The 20,669-nt window shown below is 42.3% G+C and overlaps 1 protein-coding gene across 7 annotated transcripts in view; it reads right to left on the bottom strand.

Annotated features, from left to right (window-relative positions):
• The window catches only part of BIRC6 (baculoviral IAP repeat containing 6), a 597,017-nt gene that overhangs the window by 398,029 nt on the left and 178,319 nt on the right, over positions 1-20,669 (bottom strand). For 6 of the 7 annotated variants that reach the window (XM_077486418.1, XM_077486420.1, XM_077486423.1 and 3 more), the window contains exons 18-23: positions 4,965-5,126; positions 3,508-3,639; positions 2,851-2,948; positions 2,618-2,765; positions 2,256-2,389; positions 419-565 (exon numbers count right to left, since the gene is read on the bottom strand). In XM_077486418.1, the coding sequence (XP_077342544.1) occupies positions 419-565; positions 2,256-2,389; positions 2,618-2,765; positions 2,851-2,948; positions 3,508-3,639; positions 4,965-5,126 (821 nt within the window). The remainder of the gene's footprint in view (positions 1-418; positions 566-2,255; positions 2,390-2,617; positions 2,766-2,850; positions 2,949-3,507; positions 3,640-4,964; positions 5,127-20,669) is intronic. The other variant, XM_077486421.1, reaches the window with a different exon arrangement.

Here is a 20,669-nt window from a genome sequence, read left to right as displayed (position 1 = left end):
AGGTATGAATGTTTTCAAGGCACTGTACAAACATAACAGATCAATATACTGCTCCCCTAGTCAACAACACTGTCCAGTAATCTACCTCAGGGAAACCATAGTGTTTTATATAATAAAAAAAAATAAATAAAAAAAAACACACAACTGCTTGTACATATCTGCAAGCAGTGTTTAGTTCCCACAATGCTGCTGTCTCCTGACCACCCTCCCCATATATAACAATTAGCCGATTACTATAGTAGTCTTCAAACATATAGGTGGTAATAGATGGCAGGCCAGCTTAAACAAAGTGTCAAAGCTTTGGCCAACCAGAACGGGGTCAGCATTTAAGCAGAGTGGGATGCTTTAAAAATAAGCAATTACCAATAATCTAATGAAAAAGCAAACTAATAAAAAAGTAAGAAAAAATTGTATATACCAGTGAACGTACTTGCATCATCCCTCTCTATTCTGGTTCCATCACTGGTTGATACGCAAGTAAAATGCAATGGTTCTACCTCTAGTAGGCCAGTCAAAGATGTAAAACTGCCCTCTGCAGCTGTGCAACTGTTAACTTTTCCATTACCTGTGAAGAAATGTTAATTTATCAAGGTTAACGTCTTGATTTACAAAATGTCTTGATTTATAACAAACCTTATACTTTGTGTATAGTTTAAGGTGTAAAAATGTATTAAACCACCATAATACCCACATTATCATGATTTATCTTTTCTCCAAACAGCACAGTCATAATCGCTGCTAGGTAAAAGTTTCAACCAGTTTAAGTGGCAGAAGTTTGAGGGGATAGGACACAACAAGCAGCAAAATATTACCACAATGCAAGGAAGGTCAAGAAGAATGCACAAAAAGGCATGGAAGAGAGCCTGAATCATTCTGCCTGCCCTGTATTTGTGACACTCTAAAAACTGGTCTGTAAATAACAGCGATCTAGACAAAATATGAAAACATTGTGCAATAGAGATTGAAAGCACAGTATGTCATGAATACATGGCAGTCATAAGGAAGTTAAAGCAACACCACTGAATACCAATACTGTAGGGGTGACTGACCACCAATGCAACACGAGATACAGACCACCAATGCTTTAGAGGATGTTTCTCTTGATTTGTTGAGAACCTTTGCGTTAACAGTTGCATCTGTTAACATACTGATCATAGGTAAACTGATTTCAATGAATGTACACACATCAACATTTGTTTTCTCCATAAATATATGCTGTATATATGAACACATATTTAACCTGTCGGTGGAGGGAATAAAAACAGAACATATGTGAAATACATTCCAATCAGATCAGTCTCAAGGGGAGCTCAATCAAGGTCAATGGTTCTCCTGCTATGACAGGCCAAATCAGATCCAATGCCTGTGTAAATGTGGACTTAAAGTGGTTGTAAAGGCTCAAGATTTTTCTATGCATGAAGGTCAAAAACGTGTGCGTGCAGCTGTCCCCACCCTCCGAGAACCATCTCGATCCAGCGGTGTGCACAAGAGCCTTGGCTCTCTAGATCTTTTCCTCATTGGCTGAGACAGAAGCGGGAGCCATGGGCTCCTGCTACTGTCAATCACAGCCAGTGAGACAATGTGGAGAGGGTGGGGGCGGGGCTGAGCCATGTTCCATGTGTGGATGGACATACAGAGCAATGGCTCGAGAGCGAACCTGCTCGGGTGGCCCTGTAGCAAGTTGCTTGCGAAGGTAACACCCGTCAGGAGGGAGGGGCAAGGAATGCCAGTGGGGGACCCGAGAAGAGGAGGATCAGGGCAGCGCGCAGAGGGGAAGTAAACAGTGGGATATCCAGGGATGCCATCCTGGCAATTGGCGTCTGCGCTGTAGATGTCTTTCGTCTATAGAGCAGGCGCAAAGTGGTTAAGATGTTAACTTGCTCTTAACTTCAGGCTTATTTCTCCAAAATAAAAAAATAATGGATACCCCATTCACATAAGCGTGGTGGATAGAGGGATTCTCCCTGCTTTGTTAATGTATTTTGACAGCAGAACCACTCTGCATTCAGGATGCACAGATCAGCGCTGCCGCCAATCAACTGAACACAATTTTTCAAACACTGCTATTTGAGAGGATTTGATCACTAGATAAACTCATCTCAAACAGGAACAGCCACAGATGGATCGAAATCGAGTTGGATCCTGCTGACCAAACCAAATTTCAATCTTTGGCCAGCTTAAATCCATTACACTTGGACAAGTACACAGAAAACTTCACATACAAGGTTATTTTAATACAATGATTAATAACTTACCTAGGAGAACATCAGAAAGGTCAATCTCATCTGACTGTATACCAGAGCTGCTGTTATACACATTTTTACATGAAGAGCCGCTGACTTCCAAATCAAACAACACAGGATCAAATGGAGAACTGTACAGCCCATATCTATGACAAAAGATACATTGCAACAATAAGAAATGAAAGTACAAATAGCAGAATCAATCAGAAATAGCTGACAAAGCTTCTACACCAAACATGAAAAGATCCAATGAGGATGTAAATGCAAAAGAATCAAGATATCAAGCTCTTTATTTTTGTAAATTTCCATTTTGCATAAGCTAGAGCGTACAGTTATAAAATAAAATAAGGTAGTTCAGACACTGGATTAGTTACCTGGTCTGCAGCAAAGCTTCCATGGGTGTTAGTCGGTCCTGCAACTGTCTTGACACAGCTGTGAGAAGGGATGCACAGGCTGTGCTACAACCAGCTAGATCCTCATCTTTAACATAATTCAATAGGACAAAATACCAATAAACCGCACCTACAGAAAGAAACAAAGTAGAATAAAGTAGAAGAAGCAAGGAACTAATGATGTATGGCATAATATAACACAAGGCTGTGCATACCTCCAGTGGCAGCAGAAGGCAGATAAGTCATGTTCTCCAGCAAAGCCTTCAAAAGGACATAGCCAAAACCCTGTTGATTTGGATCACATTTGCCATTGCTACTTAAAAAAAAAAAAAAAGAGTAAAAAATGCTTATCAAACAAATGTTCCAAATGTTGAAAAGATTTTGTTTTATACAATCACCATTTTATATACCAGATAGAGTAACAGATTTTGCAAAAAAATAAATAAAAAAATGATGGGGACCATCAGTTCTAGAAACAAACATTTGCCTTTTATAATTAACCTGTCACAAAAGCAATATGGTGCCACCCAACTGCTGACCTTCTACTGCTCTGTTATGCTTACCCTCAATTTTAAATTCTTTCTAAACACCTAACATTGGACAGGTCGGCAGATGAGGGGAAATTAGCCCTCATCTGCCTACATGTTCCAGTTGAGAGGCAAAGTATTATCTCAAGAGTGCCATCATGACAACCTTGCAACTCAAATTTTCAGAAGTAGAGGTCTGCAATCACAGCCTCTATATATTCCTTGACAGGTGCAAATGAGTGAAGTCTTGATTTGAAATATGGGCAGCATGACACTTCGGATATAGAATAAGGATTGCAGCCTTTCAAAACTGCTAAATATATTCAAAACAAAAAATGTACTCGCCTAATACAGAGAGCCAAGAACCGTGCACATTTGTGAGCAATACTTCTTCCAGCCTCAAAAAAACATGTGCGGACAATATCAGACAGGCATTTCCGTGTTTTAGACAGCAGGCTCTCTTTTCCTTCCCTTAAACTTAAAAAGAAATAAAAGTTAAAACTGAATACATTTACATTGTGCAGTCTTAAAGTGGTTGTAAACCCATTTTATAACTTTATGCTAAAGGCTTAACAGTAGCTACCCTGGATATTTCCTAAACCTGTACTGTATAGGAGATGTCCCGCTGTGTCTGCATGTGCCAAAGTGATTGGCACATGCGCACTGAAGCAATGGCAAGCCGTGTAGTTGCCTCATTTAGTTGTACCGTTACCGCCGACTCCCGCGTGCTCCCTGTGACGTCACTGCAGCTTCAGCCAATCACAGCGATTGAGTCGCGTTAGCCAGAAGTAAGCTCCGGTAGAGATGTCCGTGGCTGGGGGGGGGGGTTTGTGGGTCGAGGACCGCTGTGGGGGCTTCGATGTAAGGCAAGTAATACACAATGAGCTAGTATGCTATGCATACTATTATGCCTTTGTCTTGCTGTTTGTTTTTTTAGGGTTTACAACCACTTTAAAGATAATGACATTTATAAAAATTCACACTCAAATAAAGGCTTTAAAACATAAATACGCAGTCCTCTTTAGCATATGGAGAGCATATATTGGAGGAGTTAAGACTACGATTTATAGATGGGGAGGCAGAAGTTTGTAAATAGGCTTATCTGCATCCAGCAACTTTGCAGCAGTGTCACAATAGGACAGCTTAACCTGGCTGCTTGTGTGTGCTGTATTAATGCAAGCTGCTGTGCAATGTGGTAGAGGAAGACCCATTAATATTTGTGCACTTTAATTAAGTTTTTTGCATTATATGACTTAAACACCACAAAAAAACACTAGGTGCAATTATAGTCCATTACACTAAAACTTCAAGTAGTAAGGTAGGGGAGGACAGTAAGTGTGAACAGGGGTAAATTTATACTCGTAAAATCTTTTAGATGTCAACAATATTTTGTCAGCATATATATTTTAGAATTTGCTTGTCGCTGCAGAATTCCTAGACCAATACTTAGTTCCTCAAAGTACAAATTGCATTAGTAAAAGACATTTCTATGTACCCCACTTGGCACTGACCAGGCTTGCTGACAGAGTTTTAGGATGGGTACAGGGGGGAATGCGGTAATATACTGTACAGTCTCAAAAACAAAAAGGTAAGTTGACAGCTTTAAACACGAACCAAGTAACCAATAAACTTCTAATAAATGTAATTTATCCATCTAGAAAATTTAAAACAGCCTGGTCCTGACAGCTACTTGCACAAGACATTGTGTATCTTTTTACTAGATTAGCCAAGTGGATATTTTTATGAAACATCGCTGGACTTACTGGCTATTCAAGTCTTATACCCATGATTTATAACCATACCTGCCTGGACCATTCGAATGTACACCAGCTAACCAGCAGAGGATGTCCAAAACCAAGCTCTGCGCATGTTCAGTAGCCAGTCCGTCGTCTGTATATTTACAAAGCGTGTTCAAGAGCTTCTCATGAAAATCTGAGAACTGCAACATGGCACATCGTTGCACTCTATATATATAAAAAAAAAAAAAAAGAATAAAAGTTTATGAGCCAGTCAAAAACAAACAAAGAGCAAGAAGAATGATGAGCGAGACTCTCACCATTATACAGTTATTTTAAATAAACGCCTCATAAGCACAAGGAATGTCACTGTATGATGAAAGTACTGTGTGATGCAGTAACTAGGTAACACCTAGGAAATCAATAACCTGTGAGGGGATGAGGAACAACTTGGCTGATGACCAAATATCATTACCGGAATATCCTGATATTTTCATTTTTCTGTAGACGGCAAGTCATACTGCTGACAATACATTTCCTACTCCATAAACAGTGCTAATAGACACTTAAAAGAAGAAGTAAAAGGCATAAAAAAAAAAAAAAAAAATGCAACCTGCAAGGCAAAGGCATAATGCGCTAGTATGCATAGCATACTAGCTCATTATGAATAACTTACCTGAGAACGAAGCCCCCGAAGCGGTCCTCTGCCTTCATCTTGGCCGCTGCCATGTATCCCGGAGTGACTTCCGGGTCTCACTGCTCCAGCGCTGTGATTCGCTGTCCCTCCCACGCATGCGCACGGGAGCCGACACGTGCGGCATATCGTAGTGATCTGTGGCCTGCTCAGTGCACCTGCGTGCCAATGTCTACGGCGCATGCGCCATAGATAGCAGTGCCTGTCTTTTTTGTAAATATCTCCTAAACCGTATAGGTTTAGGAGATATTTCTTGGACCTACAGGTAAGCCTTAATCTAGGCTTACCTGTAGGCCAAAGTGGTTTGTAAGGGTTTACCACCACTTTAAGGCTCTATTCACACTAATGCAATGCCAAAAGCTCAAAATTTGCAGTGCGCCTTTGACCCGACTTTACACTCAATGGATTTAAGTTGCATCAAAAGTTGCACCAAAGTAGTGCAGACACCTTTTCAAAATTGCTGCGACTAAGTCACACGATCTGAGTGTTACTGAAAAGGATGCGACTCGTCATGTCCAAAGTCACATGACAAGTTGCAAAAGTGTGAATGGAGTTTAATGAAATTTAATAAATTACATAATTGGAATTACACAATGGTAACAAAGCAAACCAGCAGATTTCAGAATGAAGACTGCCGTCACAGCAAGTAGGGGCTTGCTGTGTCACTTATGATCCACCTGCATCATTTTGCAACATTTGAAATAAGGGATCTACATCTGGTCATTTAAGTTGGACTTTACACAAGACAATAAGGCAAAGTTCAAGCATGTTACACCTATATTTAGGGTGTACAATGATCATATACACTCATCTGCCCGCCTGAATTTATCCTTTAATTGGCCTTAGTTAAACAAACATATAAGAGACATGCACATTACTGTCTGGAGGGCTCATTTAAACCAGGTGGATGGGACTGTGATGAGCAGTAAACAAGCCCTTACTGTACAGAAACAAGTAAACGCATGCCCAACATACAGTGTCTCACAAAAGAGTACACCCCTCACATTTTTGTAAATATTTTATATCTTTTCATCTGACATCACTGAAGAAATTACACTTTGCTACAATGTAAAGTAGTTCCACTCAGAACAGGCCTCGCTATGGTCAACCAAAGAAGTTGAGTGCATGTGCTCAGCATCAGAGGTTGTCTTTGGAAAATAGGTGTATGGGTGCTTCAAACATTGCTGCAGAGGTGTGGGGGGGGGGGGGGGTCAGCCTGTCTGTGCTCAGCCCATACGCCGCATCAAACTGGTCCGCATGGCTGTCATCCCAGAGGGAAGCCTCTTCTAAAGATGATGCGTAAGAAAGCCCACAAACAGTTTGCTAAATACCAGCAGACTAAGGACATGGATTACTGGAACCATGTCCTGTGGTCTGATGAGACCAAGATAAACTTATTTGGTTCAGATGGTGTCAAGCGTGTGTGGCGGCAACCAGGTGAGGAATACAAAGACATGTTTGTCTTGCTTACAGTCAAGCATGGTGGGATTGTCATGGTCTGGGGTGCATGAGTGCTGCCGGCACTTGGGGAACTACAGTTCATTGAGAAAGCCACGAATGCCGACTTGTACTGCGACATACTGAAGCAGAGCATGGCCCCTCCCTTCGGTGACTGGGCTGCAGGGCAGTATTCCAACATACCCCAAGCAAAACTCCAAGACGACCACTGCCTTACTAAAGCAGCTGAGGGTAAAGGTGATGGACTGGCCAAGTATTTCTCCAGACCTAAAACCTATTGAGCATCTGTGGTGCAATCTCAAACAGAAGGTGGAGGATCATAAGGTCTCTAACATCTACCAGCTCCGTGATGTCATCATGGAGGAGGAATCTAGTGGCAACCTGTGAAGCTCTGGTGAACTCTATGCCCAAAAGGGTTAGGGCACTGCTGGAAAATAATGGTTGCCACACAAAATTTTGAAACTTTGGGCCCAGTTTGGACATTTTCACTTAGGGGTGTACTCACTTTTCTTGCCAGCGGTTTAGACATTAATGGCTGTGTGTCGAGTTATTTTGAGGGGACAGCAAATTTACACTGTGATACAAGCTGTACACTCACTACTTTACATTGTATCAAAGTGTCATTTCTTCTTGGTTGTCATATGAAAGATATAAAATATTTACAAAAATGTGAGGGGTGTATTCACTTTTGTGAGATACTGTATTTAAATGATGATTTTTTTCAAGATCCAGTAGTTGGATCAGTAGCAAAACACCCATTTTTATTTGATAATGGCAAATTACAAATCCTGACACAAATCCTACAATTAGATCACTCAATAAGCTGCAATCATACTAGTCACAACAAGCATAACAACCAGCGATATTTTTGGCAAAAATAAATGTAAAAAATTAAAAGCGTATCCTGAACAGGATAGTCCCATCTGTAAGCCTAATTTTTGGCTTGCATCCTTAAGAGAGTGGAGGTCTCTCCAGTAAGCCAGTAAGTGCCTGTTTGCCCAGTTCAATTAGTATACTAATGTTCTCTCTGTGACAGCCCTGAATTTGGGTAGTTTCTCCAGTTATTTCCCAGCTGCTGGTACAGCCAGGCCAGACTTTCTGAGAAAGATGGTAGTTACGACTACTCGGTGTTCCAGCGCGAGACAGAATTTTGCTATTCAGGCCAGTGGGTCTAGGGGTTCTTTATGGTATTGGTCGAGAATGTAAACCGTTTTCTTGTCCCAGTCTATACAATTCACCGTTATGAGTACCTAACAGGCTTACGTTAACTTGAGTTTTTTTATTTTTTATTGTTTATTTAGATTTTTGACTTTTTCAAATACAATATGAAATACATTATTCCACAAATTCCAGTATTTAATATCTTAATGGTTATACATACCACACTAAACCTTTAAAACCCCTCTACCTTGCCCCCCTCCCTCCCCCCCACCCCCCACCCATCCACCTCTCTTCCCTGCAGAAATCTCACGAGGTTCATAGTTGAATCGTCCTTTTCTGACTAGGCGTTACCTTTTTCTGTCTTATTGTATCATTTCCTCTACGTATCTCCAGGATTTTTTTAATTCTTTCCATAATGTCCATTTGTCTATAAAACCCTCTCCGGCTACTGTTTCCTCTCCCCCTTCATTAGATCTTTCCAGATTTTGTATCATTTACTCAAAATATCCAGTCCCATATTTTAGGGCTCTCCGTCTCCCTCCATTTTTTGTAATTAAGCTTTTAGCGGCGTCAAGCAGAATGGGGATAACAGAGGTTTTGTATTGCTTTACAGGTTCGTCTGTCCAGTGGGACAAAACAATCCAAGGGTCTTCTATTATTTCTTTATTTGTTACGGCCTTTAATATATCTAAGACTTCCCTCCAATATTTTTTAATAATGGGGCAGTCCCACCATATGTGGGCCATTGTCCCTGTTTTTTTGCACCCTCGCCAACAATCTGAAGATTGCTCTTTTGCGCATCTACCCACTTTGTCTGGAGTCGCATACCACCTTGCGAGGCACTTAAAATTCAGCTCTATAATCTTATTATCTACCCCCGAACAGTGAATTAACTTTAGCATTAACATGAGGTTTAACCCAATTTTGTATGGAGCCCTTTGTAGTCGGTATTGGCTAAAGAAACAGCTGTGCCCGACTGGCCCTTTCATAGGGGAAGTAAAATGATTCTTTTATTGAGATAGTTTTATGCTTTATGTACCTTGTAAAGCTGGTCACAAAGAGGAGCTCTACTTTATTTTTTGCTTCACTCTGTTTCCAGGTGATCAGTGGAGTTCCTATCCTGCATTTTAATCTGTAGCCAGTATTTTAGAAGGGGCAATGTACTGGTTACAGATTTCATCAATGCCATGTATAAACAATGCATTGAAAGTGTTTATATCCCTTGAAATTTTCCACATTTTATCATGTTACAAAAGCATAAATGTATTATACTGGGATTTTCTGTGATAGATCAACACAAAGGGGAAATTATGAAGTGGAACGAAAAGAAATGATTCTCACATTTTTTTTACAAATATATGAAAAGTGTGGCGTGCATTTGTATACCCATAACTAAAATCTAGTGGAACCAATTGCCTTCAGAAGTCACCTAATTAGTAGATAATCCACCTCTGTGTAATTTATTCTCTGTATAAAATGCAGCTGTTCTGTGAAGCCCTCAGAGGTTTCTTAGAGAACCTTAGTGAACAAACCACATCATGAAGGCCAAGGAACAAACCAGACAGGTCATGTATAAAGTTGTGGAGAAATTTAAAGCAGGGTTAGGTTATAAAAAAAATATATACTATATATAGTACTAGTACTATAGTACTTTTTAATCCATCAATCAAAAATGAAGAGTATGGCACCACTGCAAACTAGAGCTGCAACTAACGATTAATTTGGCTGTCGACTAATCTATCGATTATTTCTTCGATTAGTCAACGACTATCCGATTATTTTTTTATTTTAATTTTTTAATGAATCTAGTGTTTTTTTTGATTAGCTATGCATTGCAGGGCAGGGCAGAGTATTGGCGGGCATTGCAGGGCAGGGTAGAGTATAGCATAGCGCATAGTAGGGCAGGGCAGAGTATAGTATAGTATTGCAGGGCAGAGTATAGCAGGGCAGGGCAGGGTATGGCATGGCAGGGCAGGGTATGGCATGGCATGGCAGGGCAGGGTATGGCATGGCAGGGCAGGGTATGGCATGGCATGGCAGGGCAGGGTATGGCATGGCATGGCAGGGCAGGGCAGGGTATGGCATGGCATGGCAGGGCAGGGTATGGCATGGCATGGCAGGGCAGGGTATGGCATGGCAGGGCAGGGTATGGCATGGCAGGGCAGGGTATGGCATGGCAGGGCAGGGTATGGCATGGCAGGGCAGGGTATGGCAGGGCAGGGTATGGCAGGGCAGGGTATGGCAGGGCAGGGTATGGCAGGGCAGGGTATGGCAGGGCAGGGTATGGCAGGGCATGGCAGGGTATGGCAGGGCCTGGCAGGGTATGGCAGGGCATGGCAGGGCAGGGTATGGCATGGCAGAGTAGAGTATGGCATGGCATGGCAGGGCAGAGCAGAGCAGAGTATGGCATGGCATGGCAGGGCAGAGTAGAGTAGAGTATGGCATGGCAGGGCAGAGTAGAGTAGAGTAGAGTATTGCATTGGCAGGGTATGGAGGGATGGCTGCATCCATCCGACCTCTCCCCTCCACTGCACAGATCAGTACAGAGAGGGGAGAGAGAAACCGGCGTCATGTCATGACGCCGGTTTGTTTACAAGTGATCGCTCCATCGGAGCGATCACATTGTAAACACCTGGGTGTAGAAAGATGGCCGCCGCTTCGGAGCTAGGCCGAAGCCGCGGCCTCTCCTAAGGCCGAGACCGCGGATCGCGGCATGTGCGCACGGATCGGTGACGATCCGTTGCACCCCTAGGGACGGCGGCACGGAGGGGGAGAAGAGAGGGGGACGGCGGCACGGAGGGGGAGCGGTAAATGCTAAGCACTGCCCCCACTGTGACGCATCGACGCCCTGCACGCACGTCGACGTATTTTCTTAGTCGACGTAGTCGATTACGTCGACGCGTCGTGGCAGCTCTACTGCAAACCCACCAAGACATGGTCATCCACCTAAACTGACAGGCTGGGCAAGGTGAGTCTTAATCAGAGAAGTCACCAAAAGACCCATGATAACTCTGGAGGAGCTGCAGAGATCTGTCCACAGGACAACTATTAGTCGTGCACTCCACAAATCTGGCCTTTATGGAAGAGTGATAAGATGAAAGCCATTGATGAAAGAAAGCCATAAGTCATCCCATTTGCAGTTTGCGAGAAGCAATGTGGGGGACACAGTAAACATGTGAAGGAAGGTGCTCTGGACAGATGTTAAACCAAAATTAAACTTTTTGGCCTAAAAGCAAAATGCTGTGTGTAGCAGAAAACGAGCACAGCAAATCACCCAGAACACACCATACCCACCATGAAACATGGTAGTGGTAGCATCATGCTATGGGGATACTATTCTTCAGCAGGGACAGAGAAGCTGGTCAGAGTTGATGGAAAGATGGAGCCAAATATGGGGCAATCTTAAAAGAAAACCTGCTAGAGTCTGCAAAAGACAAGACTGGGGTGGAGGTTCACCTTCCAGCAGGACAACAACCCTAAACATGCAGCCAAAGCTACAATGGATTGGTTTAGAACAAAGCATATTCATGTGTTAGAAAGTAACACGACTCTGTGGCAAGACTTGAAAATTGCTGTTCACAGACGCTCTCCATCCAATCTGACCGAGCTTAAGCTATTTTGCAAAAAATGGGTAAAAACTTCACTCTAGATATGCAAAGCTGGTAGAGATATACCCAAAAAAAACTTGCAGCAAAAGGTGGTTCTACAAAGTATTGACTCAGGAGGCTGAATACAAATGCACACCACACTTTTCAGATATTGGAAAACCATTTATAATTTTCATTCCACTTTACAATTATGTGCCACTGTGTTGGTCTATCACATACAATCCCAATAAAATAAAATTTACGTCTTTGGTTCGAACATGACAAAATGTGGAAAATTTCAAAGGGTATAAAAATACTTTAAGGCACTGTAGTACATCCAGGCAGAAGGAGGATTTGTTTCTGGGTCCTAACCCTTAAACTTTGTTTTACTTGGCCTTCACCATCTCTGGCAATTAGAAGAGGGGTAGCTCTGTGGTAAATGGTAGATATACTGTGCTTGGTGCTCAACAAAAATCAAAAACTCCCACAACTGCACTCACAAACACATAATACCAGCGCTGAACCACAATTAAAAAGAACATAAATGTTGTGCCACGTTACTAAATTAGATGCGTCTTGGTTTTATGTATCCCAATACTGTCGAAAATTAAATGTATTTGACATTATGATCCCTTGTATTTGGATACATAAAACCAAGACCCAACTAATTTTGTAACAGTGCAACATTTGTATTCTTTTTAATAGAGTGATTAATATTCTCTGTTGGGGACTACCTCTAACACATTTCAATGTCATTTCTCTCTCTTCTCCCCAAGCTAAATCTGAAAGACATGCTGAACTCTAGTTCAGAGAGTCCCAATCTGTACTTCAGATATTAGTACATTCTATGGCCTCTCTGAAGGATGAACCCTTCAGACCAATTCCAGTCTACAGCCATTATTCCTAAAAAAAGGAGCAACAGTTTGTCCTTAATGTGGTGGTCTGCTCTACTCCTAAATTTGAGGAATTGACAACTTCTGCTCAGATCTATTACTAGCTTCAGTTGTTCAACACTGAATAATGTCACAAAGTCTTCTTTTATTCAGTGGCCTTATTACAAATTTGGAAACACCACACCCTGTTCGTGGTTGTACCTTGAAAATCTATGACTAGCTCATCTTCTATTCTCCACTGATGCCCTTAATTATAGTGGGAACCTTACTTAAATTGTTGAATGTGTATAATATACAATAAGAATTTAATCAACGTGGTCTTCAAGGTACAAGGTCTCTTCAGATCTATTCTAGACTCTATTTACTATGCTACTTGTGACAAATGCACTCTCAGGGGGAAAAAAACCCTAAGGAGCAGGCTGCAGTGTCTTCAAATTATCAGATTGTTCTCTTCTCACTCCCTTGACAATCCTATCAAGACCATACTAGACTTGTTTACTGTCCATTCGAAAACCTTGGCACTCAGAACATGCCTCCCTCTGCATGAAGAGGAGCTCCCACTTTTCATGGTGGAGGGACAATTGTTAACCTTTTTTCACTGAAACTTTTATAGTTTGCATCGCTAATAATTGTATTCAGGAAACTGCTATTGAATGCTGCAAGCTGAAGCTTCACTTCCTGCCTCCTAGATTTCTCACCTGCATTCTTCCTTAGTCATTGCATAAAATAGCAGATCTCAACAGAGCTCGCTTGGGTCCTCTATACTTAAGTGCGCTTGCCCCAGTTCCTTTGCAAAATGTTCACCGATCCTAACCCAAGTGGCCATTCATCCCCATCTTGGAAGACAAAACTTGTCTCCACTCTAGTCCAAAAATTCCCTGGGGAATCCACCAGGTCTGTCTTTACCTTCTTCACCAGGAAGGCTTTATAGCTTCCCTGGACATCAAGGATGAGTACATACATGTGACTATATTTTAAGTGCACTGTATGCCTACCAGCTCCGGCACTGCTTTTTCCTCTCCCCTCTTCACCACGCAAACATAGCGTGTACAAAATAGGGGATGGATTTATGACATTTTTATTACTTTTTTTTTTTTTTTTTTTACTAGTAGTGGCAGTGACATGCAATTTTTATCATGACTGCCACATTAGCAGACAATTTAGGGACAATTGACAATTATACAGCGATCAGTGCTATAAAAATGCACTGATTACTGTATAAACATCACTGGCAGTAAAGGGGTTAACACTAGGGGGCGATCAAGGGGTTAACTGTGTTCTAACTGTAGGGGGAGGGGACGGACTATAGGAGAGGAGGAGGTTCTCCTCTCAGAACAGAACAGGGGTTTACATACACGTCCCTGTTCTGCCTCTCGTGCCGGCGATCGCTTGTGGCTGGCAGTCAAGAGCATCTGCACCCCCACGCATGCATGAAATACAGCTTAAAGGGGCGGACGAACAAGCTACGATGGCTCGCAGGATCGTGCCGACCTGCCGCAGTAGGACGACGGCGACTGGTCGGCAAGTGGTTAAAGTGGAACTTCAGTAATTACTCCATTTCTTTTTTTCTATTAAAACCTCTGCCATTGTTGTTTTTACTTTGGATGGTAAAACTTTTTTTCTGCCAGTAAATAAATTATACAGCTCACTTCCCGTTTTGTCTGGTAAAAAGCCTAGGCTTATGACACCATGCACAGCGCACTCTCATGAGTGTTTGCCAGGAAGGGAGCGGACATTTGTTATAAGAGGGCCAATGAGAGCTGCCAAGCTGGAGGTGTGCGTCCGTGAAAATTCAGGAAGTGAACAGTTTCAGTTGCCCAGTTAAAATGATCGCAGCTCAGTGGACTCAGTGGTGCAAGATGTCTGCAGCATATTTGTACAGAAGTACAGTATATATAAAACATGCAAAGTGGTTGAGGGAAGCTTCAGAATGGCAAAGATTTTTTTATTACAAATTATGCGAGCAGACTGCAGTTCCTCCAAGTATATCCTGGAATGGAAATACAATACTTTGCACCATGCGAAGTATGCTTTCCATTGGCGATGGTAGACCTTGCGACAGGATGATTTTCAGGCTTATGGGAACATAAAAATAGTAGAATCAGATAGCTCTCCCATCTATTAGGACATGGGCTACAACAGGCATGCATAAAAGCCAGCAACTAAAGCAAGGTGGTAAACTTCTCCTTGCGACAAAACTTATGCGAGCTGGGGAAGCCCATGTAAAACCAGCCAAGAGTGTTGAATTCCAAGTACTGATTCAGCTCACGGCAATGAGTGTCACCATTGTTTTGATTTTGCAACACAGACAAGGAAGGTGCATTAGGAGGAAAGGCTTAAAAAAAGTCGGTACTGATCCCCTGGAGTCACAAGGGCACCAAAGGTGCTATGGCTAGAAGGTCCTTGGACAGAGACAAACCAACTTAATTTGTTGGTTCAGAAAGCCAGGAGGTCCAAGCCTTGCATTTCCTACCTGTGACAGAGTTCTCGAAAAACCTCTGGATTAAGAGACCATTCTTAAGAGTCTAAGCACTGATGATTGAGAAAGTCCACCCGACAATTTTCCCTTCAGAAATGTGCATAGTAGTCAGGCTAGAACGTCAAGTTCAGCATAAACCAGAATGCAGTCTGGTTCCTTCCAGATGGTTCAGGTATGCCATTAGTAAAACAATGTTCAACAAGATCAAATTCAAATAACCCTGCGATTGAGAGGTCCAGTGTTGAAGGAATAACAAAATTGTAGTCAGTGCATTGATTGGGAGATGAGCTTACTCTGGCAACTAAGTCCCCTACAGCAAGAGGGTGTGCGGGACTCCTGTCAGGGTGACATTTACTGCGAGAATCTTCCAAACCACTGGCAGGATGGAATATCTGGATAAGAATGGGGATTCGGGTGCCTCCAGGCCAGGGATAACCTGGTCCCGAGTGTCAGATGCATAAACAGCCTAAACAGTTCAACAGACATTGGCAGACTGCCAACTGCTCCCTCAGAAGATGGTTGTCCAAGTATGCCACTATGGGTATGTACTGTGACTGAAATAAGTGCATTTATAAGGGAGAACACCTGGGTGAAGACTCGAAGTTGAAGATGGGGAATATGCAAATAGGCATCCTTGATGTACAGAAAGTTCCCTAGATACATTGTTACATAGTTTGTAAGGTTGAATAAAGACAACAGTCCATCCAATTCAACCTGAATAGACAAATAGTTGAATAGTAGATGCGTGCGTGGGTGTGTGTGTTCCGGTAGAAAATCATTTCCCATATCCCTGAATATTCAGTTTGCCAAGATGCACATGAAAGAGTCTTTTAAAACTATCAATACTTCCTGCTGAAACCGATTGTGTTCCAAATTCTTACCACCCTGGCAGTGAAAAACTCAGGTCCTCTTGTAAGGTTTCTATATTCTCCTGTGAGGTTATTGCCTTCTTATTTTTGCATAGTCAGCAAACAATGAGATTAAAATATTTATCCCATTCTCTATATAATTTATAAATAAACAGAATTGGTCCCAGGACAGAGCCTTGGGGTACCTCATTTACCACTCTAGACTATTCTTAGTACACGTTATTTATCACTAACCTTTGAACTCACCCCCTGTAGCCAGTTTTCTATCCAAGAACCCTACAGTCCATAGCTACAGACCTCAGTTTGTCAATTAAGCATTTGTGGGGGACAATATCAAATGCTTTAGCAAAATCTAAATGCATCACATCCAGACCTACTTTTGTCCAGGTGGCAGCTCACTTCCTCGTAGAATGTTAACAGATTGCTTTGGCAAGAAGGACCTTTTGTGAACCCATGCTATTTCTGATACGATTTTTATCAGCAAATTCTTGGATACAAGTCCCTTATCCCCTCAAATAGTTTACAAACCATCGATGTTAGACCAACGGGCCTGTAGTTTTCAGGTATAGGTCTCTATCCTTTTTTTGAATATTGGTACCCCATGGCTTTTCGCCAATTAGCGATTTAGTGTTCAGGACCTTGCTTTTTTTTTTACTGTTAATACATTTAACCACTTGCCGCCTGCCCTATAGCAGATACAAAGCGGCAAAGTGGTTTCAAAATCCTGACCGGACGTCATATGACGTGACCAGGATTTTGAGCCGCTGCGCGCCCCCGGGGCACACATGGCAGCGATCTTTGTTGCGGGGTGTCAGTCTGACACCCTGCAACTACGATCTCGGTAAAGAGTCTCCAACGGAGACTCTTTACCACGTGATCAGCCGTGTCCAATCACAGGTGATCACAGTGTAAATAGGAAAAGCCGGTGATCAGCTTTTCCTCACTCGCGTCTGTCAGACGTGAGTAGAGGAGAGCAGATCGGCTGCTCCTCTGACGGAGGGGGGGGTCTGTGCTGATCGATTATCAGCGCAGCCCCCCCCGACCCCCCCAAGGATGCCCACACTGGACCGCCAGTGACGCCACCAGGGATGCCCAGCACAAGGTAAGCCTCCCTAGACCACCAGGGACATCAGTCAGTGCCCACAATGGATGCCAATCTGTGCCCACAATGGGCATCACTGATTGGCATGCATTATAGTTTGGCACTGATTGGCATCAATTAGCACAGTATAACATAATACAATGCCGCCAATCAGTGCCCATCTATGCCACCTATCCATGCCCATCTGTGCCACCTATCCATGCCAATCCGTGCCAACTATCAGTGCCAATTTGTCCCACCTATCAGTGCCCATCCATGTCACCCAACAGTGCCACCCATCAGTGCCGCCTATCAGTGCCACATATCAGTGTCCATCAATGCCACCTCATTGGTGCCCATTAGTGCCGCCCCATCAGTGAAGGAGAAAAAAACTTACTTATTTACAAAGTTTTAAAACAAAAAAAAAAAAACTTTTTATTTGTTTAGCAAAAAATAAAAACCATAGAGGTGATCAAATACCACCAAAAGAAAGCTCTATTTGTGGGGGGAAAAATGATAAAAATTTCATTTGGGTACAGTGCAACATGACCGCGCAATTGGCATTCAAAGTGTGACAGCGCAGAAAGCTCAAAATTGGTCTGGGCAGGAAGGTGTTTAAGTGCCTGGTATTGAAGTGGTTAAAACATTTCTTGGGATTTTTTTTTTACTCTCCTGAGCTATAAGTCTCAGTCTTTTTTTTTAGCTGCCCTGATTGGGTTCTTATACTTATTGCATTCCTTGTAGTGTTGGAATGCTGACAATGACTCCTCCATTTTTTTTATTTTAATATGACTTTTTATGCTATGGCTTACCCACCAAGGTTTAACCTTCGCTCTTTATATTACCTATTGGAATGCACTCTGTGATACACTTAATATGTTCCTAAAGCACTCCCATTTTTTACTCAGTGTTCAATGTTTCTAGGATTTGGTCCCATTTAATATCTTGTAATATTGAGCACGGTTTAGAAAAATTGGCTTGCCTGAAATTTAGTGTTCTTATACTACCCTCAATGCCTCCTTTTCCTAAGATTTATGCTGAAAGTAATTATCTTGCGATCGCTAGTTTCCAAGTTGTCCCATATTTCCACATCTGCAACCAGTTCTTATTCATTTGTAATTAATAGATCTAGCAATGCAAAATTTCTAGCTGGGGAATCCACCAACTGGGACATGACGTTGTCCTGTAAGACATTTTTAGAAATAGCAGGCCTTTAATAAGTGAGCTGTCCCCTCTACCCAGTCAATATTGAGATAGCTGATTTCCCCCCCATTATGACATTTCCCAGCCTTGTCGCTAGTTTAAACTGTGAAAGGAGATCAAATGCCTCATGTTCCTTTAGGTTAGGGGGTCTGTAACATAACACCCCCTCCCCCCCCCCCCCCAACTATTTCCCACTTGCTTCTTTTCCCTTTGGAGTTCCACCCACACGGATTCCACTTCCCTTTGGCCCATCACTGATGTCATTCCTCTCTTCCACCCATAAATCATTCTTGATATTTAGGGACACCCCACCCACTCTTCTACACTCCCTGTCCCTCAAATACAAGGCATACCCCTGGAAATTTGCCAGCTAGTCATGTGAGCTGCCCAACCAAGTTTGTGTTATTCCCACAAACTCCCCATCCTCCTCGTGTAACAGCAGCTCCAGTTGCCCCATTTTGTTACCTAGGCTCTTAGCATTTCTGAACATGCCACTGAGTATTGTATGGGTGCATATTTTCTCCTTAGGTATTCTGAGGATTGATTCCATGCAGAATTTGCACTTGAAGACATTGAGTGCCTTTAGCTACAGAATGAGGCAAATGCCTCCTTTTGCTTTAGGAAGAGTGAACAGTAGAAATGCTCATAGGACCTAACCTGACACAATTGGTTATTATTCCTTGAGAGAGGAATAGTGTAAAAGCAGATTAAAGGTCTACTAGTCTTTGCACAGATGCTGGAAGGCTTGATAAAATGAAGCAGGGCAGAGGCTTGGAATTCTAGGTTGTAGACCAAATGACACCTGGGTTGATTTACAAAAATTGTATTGTGTAAAATCAACCACAGCAGGCCATGGTCACCAATCTGCTTTCTGAGTTCAGCTTGTTCAATTAAGTTTTGAGGAAAAAAAAAAGTGAGATTTTGCACTCTCCAGTTTTAGTAAATCAACCAAATGTATCCAAAATTTGTTCTGGTCAGGTTTACAAACAAGCATTTGAGGGAATTCCACATAGGTACAGACAGGTGACCCAATTTAGAAATCAGTCTTATGATATCCCCAAGCCCATCAACACAGTGGCGCGGGGCAACAGGCCTAAGTTTAAATTGTTGGAGAACAGAAGCATCAGTGAAGATTTATCCAAGAGTTCTGGACCACATACTCAGCATTTGAAAGATAGACATGACAGCATGGACAGGGCATGCTAGGAAGAATAAGGCATTGGAAATAGCTTACAGACTTATCTACATCAATGTAAAGCATTCTACAATGGGACAAGGTATGGCATGGCAGTGACATCACGCTCCCCACCTCATCCAAATAAGGCTTTGAATTCATTCAAAAAACTCTAAAAACGCAGCACTCTTAACTACTGTGCCCAGTGGGCGACCTCCTGTGTTAATACAGCAGGGTGGCATCAGCACAGGACCCAAAAGCAAGTGGAAATTTGAAGAGTAGCGGTGTCTACTTCAGTGATTTCCAGCTTCCAGGTATGATGTATACATGGTTACATTAATCCAACCTGGATTAATGTAAATATGTATACAAATATTCATACCTGTAATTCATCTTTCAGTCATCACAGAAGAGATTTTAGCTAAGGTCACATAACCAGCCAGCCTCACATCATCTGCATGGCAGGCACTGTATAAATTAAACATCTTGGCTTTGCAGTAAGCACAGAAGATTGAAGAAAAAAACATCTAAAATAAAAGAGAAAAAAAAAAAAAAAAAAAAGTCTATTGGATAGGGTTTCTCTCGGGAGAGAAATGTGGCAGAGGATAAATCTGGCTGACGTGTCACAAAGTTAATGCTGATCCTGTGTCCTTTAGTAAAATATAAAAAAAATTTGCTTGTTACTTCTACAGGTTACGCGTTCTGCTTTGCAAAGCCAAATTAATGATTGCATTTGACTGTCCCTTCTAAAAAGAAGACAGAAGACTCATTATGCACTCCCCATGAGGGTTATCACATCTGCATTTACTAAACATATACTTTAAAGAATAGCTAAAGGAAAGGTTGACCTATTGAAACTCGTTCCACCCGTATTTAGTGTGAAACATGTAACATGTTACAGCTCCTGCTGCCAATTCTGCCGACCCCCATACCCACTGTCACTATCTAAAAAATGCGGCTGTGCGGGAATCCGCCCACGTTATTCATTTACAGTTTCCTGTAATTGAACAAACTACAACTATCGTCAGTCATTGCGGCTGAAAGCTTGCAGTTCTCAATGAACTGTGAGACCACTCGTGAGCACCTTCATAGTTCATGGATACATCCTTCTCTCAAGCAACTGCCTGACAGCCATCTTGAGATTCTGCAGGGGCCCTGCATTGTACCCGAGA

The sequence above is a fragment of the Lithobates pipiens genome, unplaced genomic scaffold (assembly GCF_037356315.1).
Source record: "Lithobates pipiens isolate NorthernLeopardFrog02 unplaced genomic scaffold, aLitPip1_a1.2 Scaffold_18, whole genome shotgun sequence".
NCBI classification, from domain to species: domain Eukaryota; kingdom Metazoa; phylum Chordata; class Amphibia; order Anura; family Ranidae; genus Lithobates; species Lithobates pipiens.
Note: the sequence above shows the minus strand (reverse complement) of the source record. Positions and strands in the feature narration are given on the sequence as shown.